The sequence below is a fragment of the Nansenia antarctica genome (genome assembly GCF_963989245.1).
Source record: "Nansenia antarctica genome assembly, chromosome: 12".
Classification (NCBI taxonomy): domain Eukaryota; kingdom Metazoa; phylum Chordata; class Actinopteri; order Argentiniformes; family Microstomatidae; genus Nansenia; species Nansenia antarctica.
The window spans coordinates 8,953,249-8,969,319 of NC_137682.1; the positions used below are offsets into that span (position 1 = coordinate 8,953,249).

The window sequence follows — 16,071 nt, forward strand, 5'->3', positions numbered from 1 at the left end:
CACACAGAAGTGGTTATTTGTACATAGTTATGTTGACATTCATGATAATAGAGTGCCAGGATGGTACGTAATTGAGATAGATGGTTCAAAAGCAGACATAGGCATAGGAAAAATTGTCGGGACTTCATTACATCCAAATAATACCCTACTAATTTCAAAACATTATTTTAATGGCATGGTGAAATGTAATACATGGTGCCCCATTCATAATATATCAGAAATTGAAAATGTATTAAATGAAATTCGGACTTATTGTTAAGGAATGTGTGTTTATTCAAAAACATAAAATATCAAACAAAAATAGGTATACATACAATACCAGCTCGAGACACATTCAGTACAACCTAATATACATTTTAGTAATGGGTGAGTAACAATATCATGGTTAAATATTTGTGATCAAGAAATGTTTCTAAGCCGGGCGTGTAAATGGCGTAGCACAAGACCATATCATTGCAAGGTCTCTGGTTTGATTCCTGCCATCGACATATCCTGCATGTCATCCCCCTCTCTCTCACCCATCCTTCCTGTCAATCTCTACTGTGTAAAACTGTGTACTGTGTAAACGCAGAAATGGCCTAAAAAACCAAAACATGTAGAAGTCAATCAAATCAATGGCTGGGGTGTAGATTAACTGAAACACTTGATAACAGTAGCCTACTCAGGCCAACTTTGGCAAAGTTCTGATGTGTGGTCTTAACAATACATAGTCATGAGGGTGTTCAAATAGGTTATCAGTTTGAATCACATGTGAGGAGCACTGAGGACACATCAAAAAGTGAACGCAGCTAAATTAAATGTATGGCATGTCATCATATCAATGCTAATAACTTTTAAGGCTTGGCTAGGTCTGGCACAGACTATATTTCTGATCTTTTAATCCCCTACAAGCCTCAGCGCAGTCTAACATTCTCAGGCAGGGCCCTTCTAGACTGTTCTGGAGTCTAGACTGAAGACAAAAGGTGACTGTCCCTTTGCTATTAGGGCCTGTAGACTCTGGAACCACCTGCCTGAGTATATTAGGCTATATACTGTACATATGTTACGGTACATGTGGGAAGACGGTACATGTGGGAAAACTAGGGTTAGGGTTAGGTGCTACGTCGACTTGGTACATGCTGGCATGTCTAACCCCTAACCCTAACCCTAACCGTAGCGGTAGCACCCTAGCACCTTCAAGATTGCTTTATTGTCTGTCACAGAGTGACAGAAATTCTCCTTTGACAGGCTTTGTGCAGTTCATGAATACGTTATCCACGTTATTCATGTGGTTAGGGGAAACTCCTGACCCTGCTTATACCTTATACATTTGTCATTGACGGTCTGTTTGAGATGAATATTGTGGGAATTATTTGCATGGATACTGTTTTCTCTCAGGTGATAGATAGACAGATGTGCTGACATTGAGGTGTAAGTAGTGCTGTACCACATGCTGATCAGCAAGTTCACATTGGAGCAGTGGTGGACTCAGGCTGTTTGAAGGGCAGGGGCGAAAAGAAAAAAAGGGCATCTACTGCACAACATGGGACCCCATCAGTGCACATGGTCAAGTTTAGACCATTGGAAGGGCAGCCAATAGGGCACATCTTCTAATTTTGCCACTCAAAAGGGCACTTTAGTGCGACATTTTTCAACTGTGGGGGCACATGGTCAAGTTTAGACCATTGGAGGGGCACCAATAGGGCACGTCCTCTCATTTTCGCCACTCAAAGGGGCATTTTTGACACTCAAAAGGGCACTTAAGTCAGACGTTTTTCAACCGTGGGGGCCCCTGCCCCCCCCTGAGTCCGCCAGTGCTTGTCATTGACATCTGTTTGAGATGAATATTGTGAGAATTATGACAGATGTGCTGACATTGAGGTGTAATTAGTGCTGTACCACATGCTGATGATCAGCAAGTTCACATTGGAGCGTGATTGTTTGTCTTTTCTTATATTATGTTTGGCCAGACTGCACTTTAGCAATCTGTTTAGAACATATTTTCACTGCAAGCACACTTTGAACAAACAGAAGCATCACATGCACACGTTTTGATTATAGAAGGATGACCCATTTCTACCACTAACACAGCAAAGGGTTTCAGAGAAAACCTATTGTAAGTTTGAAAGCAGTGGCTATTTTTGTCATTAATTGCAGGTTGAAAGTGAAAATGACAGCTCTGGTGACCAACGTTGTTATCTGTGTAACAAGGTAGGATAAACATGAGCTTAGATGGACATTCTTTAAGCCTGTAGATGCCATGTGGTCATCACGACAACCAGCCAGTCACGCCTAATGTACAGATGTGTCAGATAGATCATCTCACCGATGTTTTTTTGCATAGTCAGGTATTCATCATATATAACTGTAAAGACCCATTTTATCTTTTAGCATCATACATATTGTCAAACACAAAAGAACAGCAGTTTATATATTCTTACTGTAGTTTGAATATCCTCTTAACTTTTCCTATTTCATGTTTGTTTCTGCCTTATTCTTCTCTCCTACATTGTGACTGTTTGGCGCTGTTATAAGCAAGCCAATAAACTAGCACGGTTATTTTAATAAGGTTATGGTTTGAGTTGTCCTACAAGCTGGCTCACATAGATGACAGAAACTTTCCACTGGTGAAAATAACTTGAGATAGAAGGTGTCCTTCACCACAGATAATTAATTTAATAATTAATTAATTTAATAATTTTGCCATTTAGCAGACGCTTTTAATCCAAAGCGATTTACAATTACGAATTACAGGGACATTCCCCCTGGAGTAACTGAGGGCTAAGTGCCTTACTCAAGGGCACACTAGTAGTGGTGTGGTTTCAGGCGGGATTTGAACTCACAACCTTCTGATCACAAGTCCAACTCACTATCCACTAGACCACCACTACCCCCAGGTAGTGGATCAGGATCAGATTGTCCCAATATCAACTTTAACTGTTAGGAAGCCCATGGTATTATCACTGACATGCTATAGGTATTCCAGGATTGTCAGATTTATACATTTCTATGTGTGTGTTTTGATAATAATCCCCTCCTCCTACGCATAGCTGAGAGAGACAATAGACAATAAACAATTAGGATGATGTCATGACACATGAGAGATGATGATGATGATGATGATGATGAGACAGGAAGCTGTGTTGTGGATCAGTATCATGCACATGGGCTGACTGCCATGCTACCTTTGATTCAAAGTTAAATGAAGTTGGGATAGAATTCACTCTACAAACATGATTTCAAGGTCCCTGCCAATGCTCTTGTTTCTAATGGAAACCAGAATTAATCATTATGTTTCATTATGTTGGATAATATTCGTTTGACCTTTTATGGTGACATGTCGAGAGAGAGAGAGAGAGAGAGAGAGAGAGAGAGAGAGAGAGAGAGAGAGAGAGAGAGAGAGAGAGAGAGAGAGAGAGAGAGAGAGAGAGAGAGAGAGAGAGAGAGAGAGAGAGTGAGAAATCACCTTTGAGTTGTGAATGTAATTATAAAACGCTATGTAGGCTAAGTTTTCAAATAATAATATGTTATGTTATACAGTGCACTGCATAAGGATTGGGACAGTGAAGCATTTTTTCTTCTAACTACATCATCAATGAAGACAGGTGAGCCAGTTCTAGTGGAAGCAATAGCCTACATGTCCAAACCAACAACCCCTCCATCATATCATATTTCACAGGTGCTGGGGAGTTCCTTTTTTTCTCCACACTTTACTCTTACCCTCACTCTGGTACATGTTAATCTTTGTCTCATCTGTCCACAAGACGTTTTTCTAAAACTCTGCAGGCTCGTTAAGGTACTTAGCAAACTGTAACCTGGCCATCCTGTTTTGTGGCTAACTAGTGGTTAGCACCTTGCAGTGTAGCTTTGTAGTTTTACTGGTCTTCTGTGGATGGTATTCTCTTGACACATTCACACCTACCTCCTGGAGAATGTTCCTGCTCAGTGGGACAGTTGTTTTGGGGTTCTTCTTAATCATGGTGAGCATTCCTCGGTCATGGTGAGTCTTCCTTGGCCCACCAAGCTGTTTGCAATTCCTGAACTCAACAGTGCTTTCTTTCCTTTTAATGATGTTCCAAACTGTTGATTTTGGTACTGTAGGTTTATGGTTTGGGCTATGTTTCAGATATTTCAGCCTCGTAATGGCTTCCCTAACTTTCATTGATGTCTCTTTTGTCCTCATGATGTGACGGAACACATCTAACGAACCAGAAACACCTGTAATTGTCCCCTTTTTGTCCCATCACTTTTGTGTACCTTGAAATAGTAGGACTATGCATAAAAAGTGTTGGAATTTCAGAATGGGGAAACCAATATGTACACAAATACCATCAAATGAAAGCTCTTTTCTTTAGTAATTGGAGTGTAGAGCCAAAAGAAGAAAAACATATTAGCTGTCTTGTTAATTAACAGGGAACTGTAGATTTATATTGAAATCTCACTTTTTGAGATTGAAAAGATTACAGAGACTAGTATTGTGTGATCATTGGCGCTCACGGCGATGTTAGTATATTTTACCCAATACCTTTTCACATTGAAAAGCACTAGCTAGATTTCACATGACACCAGTTGTGTGTCCTGATTTGTCCTGATGTGTTTTCTGTTCTTTAGGTAAAGGCAGCTCCAGCATTTCCTCCGACCTGAGTTCAAGCACGGACCAGACGTCCACCAAAGCTCCCAAGAATGTGGCTCCCAGCGAAGGTAAGGGCATCTGGACCTCATTAAATGACTCTTGGCTGTTGAATTCTTTCCCAGTCTCCCTTTTGTTCAGACTATTTTTGGAAGAAACCAAGAGATTTTCTGAGATACGTGTGTCTGTGTGTGTGTGTGTGTGTATGTCCGTGAGTATGTGTGTATGTCCATGAGTGTGTGTGTGTATGTCCGTGAGTGTGTGTGTGTCTGTGTCCGTGTCCGTGTGTGTGTGTGTGGAGTTTTCCTTATCCTTGGGTTCGTAAAAAGCCTGGCCCCAGTTAAGAGAGGAAGAGGAAGAAGGCTGACTCCAAAATTGTGGTGCTGCCTGACAGAATGTGTCTCTGGGAGGGGGGAGGGAGGAGAACTGTTTCCGAAGATTAGAGGTGTCCTCGTGAGCTCACAATTGAGTGCTGTTATAGCTGGAGGTTTCGGGAGGAGCCACATGCATCTCATGGCAGGTGACCACCATCTTGGCTAGTCTTCATGTTCATGGTTGTTTAGTTGAATACGTATATCTCGTTTGGGTACTAACATACTGTAACCACTCAGTTACAAAAATGTGACACACACACACACACACACACACACAAACACACACATACACGCCATAATTTGTCTTCTTGGACTTACCGCCTACAAAATAATAGCAGGGAGGGCTGTCTTCTCTATCATAACAATAGTGCAGCGAGGCCAGAGGGCCCTGTTTTAAAAAGTGCACTCTTTTAGCAGTCGGCTGGTCTGTGGTGTCATCTCCATTTCATACCCCAAAATGGCTGCTTTTGCAGAGCGCCAGCAGAACTACTAGCAATGTAGTAAACAATGAAACATATTAAATGGATTGGATTTGCATTTATACTGTATGCCAGAGAGTTGGAATAGATTGGACTGTTCACCCAATCACCCTTTCACGTATCAAGTGCCACTGCAGACATTGAGTTAAGGAATTTCTGTGGGAGTGTAAAGCCCAATGCACACGGCATGCGATGTTGTCGCACCGCCGAATTCAGTTCCATTGTTTTGAATGCATCTCAATGAGACAATGCACACGGCGTGCGATGCGATATTGTCGCACGACAACATTCGATTCTCCATTCACATTCATTCATTCATTGGTGTGAATTGAGAATCGAATGTTGTCGTGCGACAAAATCGCATGCCGTGTGCATTGGCCTTAAAGGGCTCTGCACACAGCGTGCGATTTCTGTTGCGCGTCAACGTTCCATTTTGAAGTTTGAATGGAAGTCTATGAGAACATCGTAAAACATCGCATCCCAATGCACACAGCGTGCGATGCCATTTCTGTTGTATGTTCTCATAGACTTCCATTCAAACTTCAAAATGGAACGTTGACGCGCAACAGAAATCGCACGCTGTGTGCAGAGCCCTTAAGACAGAGATCAGACACACTTACATCATTTTGTTTTGTGACTTTTGAACAAATATATTAATTGAGTCTTACATTCTTTTCTGGAGTTTATTGCCAGTGCACACACTCATGTTGAAGAGTGAAAAGGTTTCAAAGTGTGAAAAGGTGTGCGCGTGTGTGTGTGTTAGCAGTGACGTGACACCTGTAGTGGAGGTAGTATAAATATCATGGAGAAATGAATGGATTTGCCTTACAGTGGAAATGCTTATTTATATCTGTTGATAATGTTGCAATATAATATTGACATGACTGGCTACGTAACATACTCTATTTGGCTAGTGTATCATTTGCCACCAGTCGAGTCTTGGTTACTGGGTTGTGAGATAACATTGTTCCTAGCATCGGGCCTCTCCTACTACGGTTTCCGTAGTGATAAACTGTGAAGGCTGTGCCCCGTGCGTGCGTGCGTGCGTGCGTGCGTGCGTGCGTGTGTGCGCATGCACCCTTCTGACCTGAGTTGAAATAAATAGTAGTTGAATCTGTGCTTGATTTTGTTTGATAACATTTGATATCTATCCTAATCTTTTAAATCATATAATGGTTTTCTTCATAACATAATCTTTCCCTCCCCTTAAGTGTCAACTTGGAGCATGCACTACTGTACAGTATTCCAGGAAACACCACAACTTGACCATGCTTACGCACACTCTCTAGACAGTGGCTAGTGGTCAGTCCACTTTTTTTCTCATCACTGAGGAAAACCTTACTCCAGACTTCTGCACTCGTTGTCCGTTATAAAGCCCCGGGTTATGATCTCATTCACATTCTTCACATATTTCTGTTTAGAAAGAGTATAACATTTTGCAATTTACATCTAAGGAATCAATCTCAGCTTCTGTGACTCTTGACCTTGGAAAGATAGTAGCCACGTGGCCTTTTAAAGCCATTAGGAGTATTTGGACACAACGAGCTATGCTCATATGCAGTTGTGGAATTATTAAGCAGCATTGTATTGTTCTTGTAATTTCCACTCAATCACTTGAAAGTGTTTTTGGAACAGCGTTGTTGAGAAGGACAGGACAGAAAATGGCTAATGCATTCAACAAATATAATAGTTTTCAAAGCTGCAAATACACTAAACTTAAAACATTCTGATAATAAGACAAGGATGGCCTGTGTGTGTGTGTGTGTGTGCGTGCGTGCATGCGTTTGTGCGCAAAAGTCCATGTTTGTGCTCTAGGGGATGGAATTTGCCTCATGAACTTTTGTCTAAGTGAGTGTGTATGTTCTTGGGTTAGGGTCCATGTGACTCGTTTGTTTTTCAGCCTTCAAGAAAAGAGAGAAAAAAACACAAAGCAAAGCAATTTTGGATTGATTTTATCAGTTGCACTGAGCTGTGTTGGATTTGCTACCCCTGTTGTAAGTACAGTAATCATTACCTCCATGCTCTCCACATCTTTAAAGGAACATATGTTTTCCAGTGTAATCCCCCTGGTGTAAACAAAAACACACTTAGTTAATGATGAACCTGGGAAGCCTTATGCGGGAGCTATGACCCATCCCATCCCATTACCAAACAATGAGTCAGGCTCTTTAGTTCAGTTGTTAGGAGAGGTTCTTAGGGAACAAAGACATTGTGTCATTTAGTTATTTGAATTGTTGTTTGGTTTTGGTGGTGTTACAAGAAAGGGAAACATTTTGAACGTGCTTTGAGACCCTCAACATGGATAGTGGATCATGGATTGTGAGGACGCAAAGTAATTGTGATATCAGTGTAAACACTGTATGCATACCGTTTCCATAATTATTGGAAAGAGGGAGTACCGGTAATTCATCTCCTTTTAGCTCTGTACTCTCCAACAATTTGGATTTGAAATCAAACAATCACTATGGGGGTCAAAGAGATTCTCAACTTGAATTCAATGGTTTTTGTTTTCAGGTTGGGTTCACCATTCTTCACCATACTTATCATGTATCTCTATATAATGCCCCAAAAAAAATCTTCTTTATTATCCGTGTTCCCACAGTGTAACTTTTGATTACATCCCGTAGTTTCTTCCTTGCAGACCCACTGTAGGGTATGAGGTGCTTTGAAGTTTTAAGTACCCCAGTATGGAGGAATGCCTGGCAGTGAGTGGAGGACATTAGAGGAGTGTGTGCTGACTCACTTCGAGCATGCACAAGGATTGCATGACAATTGCTATCAGGGCCGGCCCTAGGCATTTAGGTGCCCTAGGCGAGAGTATGATTTGATGCCCCCCCCTCCCCCAAAATTTTAGGGGCGCCACCCCCACCACCACATTAAGCCACCAGTACTGCCTCATCACCACCCACACATTCAACAGTAAAAATATGGATGCAACATATTGGATGGATGAAACAATGATTTCAAGACAAAAGTAGACAGTAGACTGAGACATGTTTTCATAGAGACATGAAATTCATAGAGACACAATTATTTAAATGTATTTTTTGGGGGGGGGGCCATTTGGCGCCCTCCAGGCATTTGGCGCCCTAGGCGACCGCCTAGTTCGCCTATGCCTAGGACCGGCCCTGATTGCTATAATCTGTAGAAAGTCAGTACCATGTTCTCATTGACCAACAGTCATTTTCGTATAGAAAACATTATTCCTGAACGTTATTCTAATCACTGCTTACTGCATGTACTTGATAATGACCTTTTTATAAAAGTGCACAGGATGTGTACAGCCTATGTCTGAGTATTTAGGATTCCAAACTACAGTACATTTAAAGGAGTAAAGGGAAATGACTAGTCAATTATCATTAGTCATATCAACTTTAAAAAATAATAATCTGAGTCCATCCCACACAACATCCCGGACACAGCCTTTATAATATATATGATGTAATCTGTAATATATTATACTTCTTAAATTATTTTAAGAAAGACTGTGGGACCATGCCAATGTGTAAACCAACCATAACCAACTCAGTTTGAACTCCACACACTGGCACACTAGAAGCTATATATATACACACACACACACACACACACACACACACGCACACGCACACGCACTAACACCACACACACACACACACACACACACACACACACACACACACACACACACACACACACACACACACACACACCTACACACACAGAGTGTGAGGACAAACACTGGCTTATTTGTTGCTGGTCTTCTCAGCTCCAAAGAAAAAAGAGCTCTCTGCCTAAGAAATTTGATCTGTCTGGAACTGGACTACTGCAACAGAGACTGGGGTTAGCCACAGTTCACAGGGAGAGACCAACATGCTACCATACCGTGGGGGGTGCGTGGGGATGGGGTGGCATATTGGGGTTGGGTTAGGGTGATGAATTGATGCAGGGGAGGTTGATGGACCAAGCCCTCCATCTCCCTCTACACCCCAGGGCCTGGCTCAAGCCCTGTAAGCTCTGTAATGCACCCTTGTGCAGTCTGTCTCAACAGTTGGTAAATTAAAAAGATTTTCTGTCGTTTAATATATTTCTCTACTTTTAGGGACTTCTTTTGTGGGCCAATTAGTCTAGATACATTTTGGATGAAGATTATTTGAGTTTAGACATAACAATGATAATATAACAATCTTTGATCTACTGGATGTGTACATACAATAAACCCTCATCTTCAGTGACAAGACATCCTATCATATTTTGTCATCCAACATCTTAACAAAGGAAGATTGTCTATTAGCTTTTTTTGAGAATGTGATTTGAATGCAAGCCGAACTGAACACTTTATTAGGATATGTTATTATGTCTTCTCATTCATTCAGATGGTGTATTGGTGTCGGGAATGTTTTCTTGGCATACTTTGGGCCTGTTAATACCAAACAATCATTGCTTGAATGCCACAGCCAATTTGAGTATTGTTGCTGACCATGTGTATCTCTTCATGGCCACAATGTACCCATCATCTAATGGCTACATCCAGCATGATAATGCACCATGTTATAAAGCAAAAGTTGTCTCAAACTGGTTTCATGAACATGACAGTGAGTTCAGTGTTCTTCAGTGGCCTTCCCAATCAGCAGATCTGAATCTAATAGAACACCTTTGGGATGTGGTAGAACGGGAGATTCACAGCTTGAAAGTGCACCTGAACATCTGCATGGATTGCGTGATGCAATCATGTCATCATGGACCAGAATCTCAAAGGAATGTTTCCAACATTTTGCAGAATCAATGTCATGAAGAATTGAGGCTGTTTTGAGAGCGAAGTGAGGCCCTACCCAGTATTAGTATATTGCTCCTAATAAAATGTTTAGTGAGTGTGTTATTATTGTTTTAGTTAATGTCATGTTACAAGGGTATGTCCAATCATTGTTTTCGTTTGCAAACAAGTGATCAGAATTGTGCCAGATTTAACTTTGCTCCTTGTAGTAATTACTATCCACCTCTAATCCTAAGTGAATACCGATTAGTGATGCCCCGACAAGTTTTTTTGCCACCGATACCGATCACCGATAATCTATGAGCAATATCTGCAGATACCAATCAAATAATAGCCTAATACTAATAGGCTAATAAAATATTAGTGAATATTAGTGAAATTAGTGAATGAATGAAAATGAGCAGGCTTATTGTAGCTTACCACAACATTCTAATAGATAGACTAAAAACCTGAGTAGGACTTTCAGGCACTGGGGCCTCATTTATAAAAAAAGTACTTGAACGTCATCTTTGACTTGCACGTAAGCACATTAACCTCGTCTGACAAATTCAGATCGAAGCTTAGCTCACACTCTGGCGCTCCTTTGTGGAACAGGACAGGCTTGAGATTTTTTCTTTCACTTTTACAGTGAACATTCAAACAGCAGCACACTTTCTGACCTTATCTCTCAGCATCTGAAAATTCTTGAGGAGAGATTTAGTCACTATTTTTCATTTGAGTCTTTTGCACAGTTTGACTTGGTCCGTGACCTGCTGAGTTCATGTGCACTAGAAAGCAAAAGAAAAATGCCACTGAGCATCTGGCAGAGATCAGGGAAGATCGCACATCAAAAATGACATTTAAAGACATGGCTTTGGACAGGTTTTGAATACCATTGGAGGAGTTACCCTTCTCTACAACGCATTTGTATAAACTGAGCTTTTCCAGCCTAACTTACATCAAGAACAAGTACAGGGAGCGACTGAGGACTGTGGACCAGGAGCTCCATGTCTGCCTCTCATCCATCCCTGCCAGAATAGGACAGTTGTGTGCATCGTCCCAGGCGCAGGTTTCCTATTGATGGTAAGTCACATTTACCCCCCCCCCCCCCGCCCTTCAGTCAATAACCATTAATGGTGTGTGAGTGCGTGTGAGTGTGTGGGATGCAGAGGGATGCAGAGTACGTATGTTTTTTTAAGACATTTTAGACTGGGGTGCTTTGAGATTTTGCATACCTTTCAAGGATATAACTGAAAAAAGGTTGAGAAACACTGGTCTAGAGAGGGCGTTCAGAACTGAAAGTGAAATCAAGTTCACAGAATTACAATTTATAGGGATATCTCCCCAATCGCTCGCTACCTTACCAAAAGGGAGTCAATTAAATGGGCACCTACAGACCCTTGATGCAGCAATTGGTGGCCAGCACAGTAACTGGAAACGTACAGCCCTTCGTTATTTTCTGCAAAACCGTCACATGACGTGGGAGGTATGCAGCTCTAGCTTCTGAATATGTTTTTTGGAACAGACCACAGACATGAGGCAATAAGTGTCGATATTAAGGGGAGAAAGTACTGTAGTGTGTTTGTTTAATGCATTCCATGTAGCCCTGCAGAGGTTCAACGCTGGTGTTAGATGCGATTCATCTTAGGCTCTCCACCCCTTCAAAGCCATGATTTATAACAGAGAGTGAGGAGGGTACTTTGGAATCTGTGTAGTGTGGAAAATTACCCAGAGAGTTCTGGTTAGATTCCTGTTGCAATAGACCTCACTTTATTAGACATTATGTTATATGCCTTTCATAACAAGAAGAAGAACCAGAAGAAAGAAACCACGTTATTTTTGGAGGGAGATATCTTGCATGTTTTTATATTACGACTGCCCCCTGGACATGATGTTGCTGCCTGTGAAACAAAACATTCAGAGCAGTTAATTTAGGTTCACAGGTTAGCAATGCAATGGTTAGATGTGTAGTCTGAACTCTGACTCTGTGTTCTGGATCTAGGTTCTGGTGAAAGTGTCATGGGGGAAGGCTCGCCCACTAGACCCACTAGGTTTCAAGAGCCCACAGTTATCATCTCATAGACGGAGTTGGAATTAGAGAGTTACTTTGGGGGAAATGGGGCCATTGGCGTGATAGTCAGTCATGATAGAAGAAGAAAGAAAGATTAAAAAAATGTTTAATAGATACTGTTTGGACAAGGGGGGAAGTAGAAATCTTAGGAGACCCAGTATATGGGGGAGCAGGTGTCTCAGGAGACACAATGCTGGGGGGTAGTAGATGTCTCAGGAGGAGCAGTCAAGGTGTAACCTGAAGAGATAGGTCTTCAGTGTCCGGCGGAAGATGGGGATTGACTCTGCAGTTCTGACAGCCGTGGGAAGCTCATTCCACCAGCGGGGAGCGAGTGTAGTGAAGAGATGTGACCGGGCAGCGTGACTGCCGCGTTGGCATAGAGGTGGTGGGGCCAGTGGGCCAGCAGAGGTGGAGGAGAGTGAACGGGCTGAAGTTTGAGGGGTGACCATTGCCTGCAGGTAGGCAGGGGCTGTCCCTTTTGCTGCCTGGTAGGCAAGCACCAGGGTCTTGAATCTGAAGCGAGCTGCTATCGGGAGCCAGTGCAGGGTGCGAAGGAGGGGGGTAACATGAGAACATTTAGGGAGGTTGAACACCAGACAGGCAGCAGCATTCTGGATGAGCTGCAGAGGTCTGATGGTGGAGGCGGGGAGCCCGGCCAGGAGTTCGTTGCAGTAGTCAAGGCGGGAGATGACCAGTGACTGGGTCAAGAGTTGTGCTGCTTCTCTGGTGAGGAATGGACATATCCTTCTGATGTTGTAAAGGAAGTTGAGCCGCCAATTTTAAATAATGGAGCCCTATAGGCTATACTATACTACTACAATACATTAATGTCGAAAACACTGTGAAAACACTGGAAGCACAGTCGCAACACAATTAGGCTACTTCATAGTTTCACAAATATAAGTGGTTGCTGCAATACGATTTCTTTTCAATACATTATTTTGCATTTAAGACACATCCATAGATAAAGGAAATTCAACCAGCAAATCATATTCACACCAGCAGCGCAGCGGGCAACTTCAAAGAGACAAAGCGGAGATTCCTTATTTCGGGACGTTAGAATTATAAGGTTCTATCTCTGTCTAGTGTAGTTCAGAGATATTGAGCGTCAAAGTTTTTACATTCCATTATGTTTTGTGAGATGGAACCTTTGTATTTTATTAACTACTAACTAAAAAATGTCAACATTTTAAAAATAACACCACACAGGCATTAATAAACACCTAATGGATCAGATTATGTAAAAAACTAAATTTTGACAAAAATGGAGATAGAACCTTATAATTCTAACGTCACGATTTGACAGCTTCGAGAACACAGCACCAGGAGTCTGCCCAACCAGGATAATGCCTGCAGTGATATGTTCTTTTTTCTATTGTTTGGTCTGTATGAAGAACACTTTACAAATCCAACTGTCATTGCTGAGATGTGTACAGTATTTCAGAATTAAAAAAAACATTCTATTCTTGTATTTGTGTGTTTTATATTTGAGTATTTGAGTAACAGTTTATAACAGGCTACAGTACATTAAAGTACTGTAACACTGAAAATGCAAAAGGCCTACTGATAATCTTATCATAGTACTGTTTTCCGCTGATCATAGTGTTTTCCATTGTGGTGTTACAAGTTGGTTGTTACAAGTGTCTATTCATGTGATGGTATGTGTGTGTCATTTGACGACAACATTTCATTTTGAGAAGATAACATTATTTTGAATGCAGTGTTAGCTTTTGCAAGAGATTTGTGGAGTTTAGGGTTTTGTGTGTGAGAAAATGAGCTATGCTTTGAGAAAATGTGTTAAAGCAATAGAGAAAAACTGTAACCGTAAAAACCGTCCAACCCTACTGGCCAGGAACCTCAACAATGTCACGCTGGCCAATGACATTCCTTCCCCGTTGCCGCCTTTTTGCTCTCCTAGGTCGTACTTTTGGTTGTCCTCTTGCTCTTGCTCTTGCTCTTGCTCTTGCTCTTGCTCTTGCTCGTCGTCATCGTCCTCCTCCTCTTCTGACTCTCACTCGTGTCGCTCTACCTCTCTCTGCAAAGTTTGCATCCATTGTTCTCCAACACAGAAAAGCTCACATTTGGGCCTTTTATTGCCAATTGAAAAGCTATAGGTGTTTGCCCATATGAGGAGTGTGATTGTTTGATTGGTGGTTTGAGTTTAGCATTCTGAATGATAGTGTTTTCCATGTGAATACAAGAGATTGTATCAATGGAGATTGTGCCAAATGTAGAGAATTGTATGTTATGGAAAAAGTGTGGTTTGGAACTGCAAATTGAGTGAAAAGCAGGAAATGTGTTTGTATTTGTGCACAATTGGTGTGAGATAAGTCTCAGATGTTGGTCATTGTGTCTCAAGTTCCAATCTTAGTATGAAAGCGATTGAGAAAAACTAAAGGGGCAGGGTGTAAGTTTGTCATAAATCTGCTACCTTGCCACCATTCGAAACTACAAAATCCTCCTTGTTAATAATATAACCTGCCCTGAAATGGACATGCCGTGTCGGACATTAGCTGTTGTGTTTCTGTATCGGCACACGATACGAAGAGGCAGCCACCAGAGACTAAGTATAAGGCATCACACATTCCTATAATGTGTTATATACTGTATATGTGTGCCTCATAAAAAGTGTTATTATTGAGGCATTACCTGGGGCTACTGTCTTAAAGCAAGATACCAAAAACTCTCTGTACCCTTATTTGGTGTTTGGCTTTATTTTATTTTAATTCAAAGAAGCAGCAGCTTCTGTATTGGTCTAGTGCCTTCTGATGGTCCAGAGTATTATGGGTTTGCGGTTAGTGGCTCAATGTTGACCACTGCTTCTGGTGCCAGTTCTTTCCGTGGAGAGTTTCTGTTCCTGAATTGCAGATCGAGTGTCTCCTTGACATTACTGGACAAACGTCAGTAACCTTTTTACTCAAATTGCAAACTCCTTTTTACTGCCTTTTGATTGTCACTTTAAAGGGTGTGTATGAGAGAGAAGAAAAAGAGAGAGTAAAGGAGGTAAGAATGGCTCTTTTTAGACACTACAATTCTGGCATTTTCAGATATACGTTTTCAATTCACGTGACCATTGTGGGTTTACTGCTGGGCCCTAAAGTAGCATGTCCGTAGCCATAAATCCTTATACAGTACTTGCTGAGAGACATGGGCGGTCTGTGTTGTTCTTTGGTCTGTGTGTTGTAGTAGGGAGGAACTGCAGCTAGGGCAAAGCACAGTACACACTTATACAAACACACATACTGTAAGTGCATGTACCCACACATGCATATGTGCAAACACATACAGCACACATGCTGTCATCACCCATGCACTTTTGACATGCACTACACTGACCCTGTTGGGATTTTTAATAATGAGAATATGCCACCGAAAATTATATGTTCGATTTGCCAAACGTAGCCTATCAAATAAGGGGCACCACTGTTCAAGTCTGGCTTGAATTAGTGGCAGATGTTGAATCAGGATCTTTGTTTGTTATCTAGGAAGCCTGGATATGAACTTGACAATAACTTAGGCCTGCTAACTTTGGATAAGCGTGAATATGCTTGCTTCGTAGTATAGCTTACTTGGCTGTTGGGACTTACTGTGACCTGGAATTGGTCTCTGCCAGAAATTCCTCTCAGGTTATTTGGTACGGCAGTGCTGATTGTGTTTTTACCAACCAACGGTTATTTACTTTTTAATTGAGAGATAGTTCTGTGAAAATAAGTGAAATACTTCTGTGAAAAAGGACAATAATTGTCATGTCCAACAGCAGTTCACTTTTATTTTTTATTTTTTTTAAACCTGTTTGTAGTGTATGT

The 16,071-nt window shown here is 41.5% G+C and overlaps 1 protein-coding gene across 1 annotated transcript in view; it reads left to right on the top strand.

Moving 5' to 3' along the window:
- fbxl7 (F-box and leucine-rich repeat protein 7) overlaps positions 1–16,071 on the top strand; it is a gene marked incomplete at its 3' end in the record, with an annotated part of 34,881 nt that overhangs the window by 1,853 nt on the left and 16,957 nt on the right. Inside the window, exon 2 of the mRNA XM_080542771.1 lies at positions 4,591–4,680. Coding sequence (XP_080398897.1) covers positions 4,591–4,680 — 90 coding nt within the window. The remainder of the gene's footprint in view (positions 1–4,590; positions 4,681–16,071) is intronic.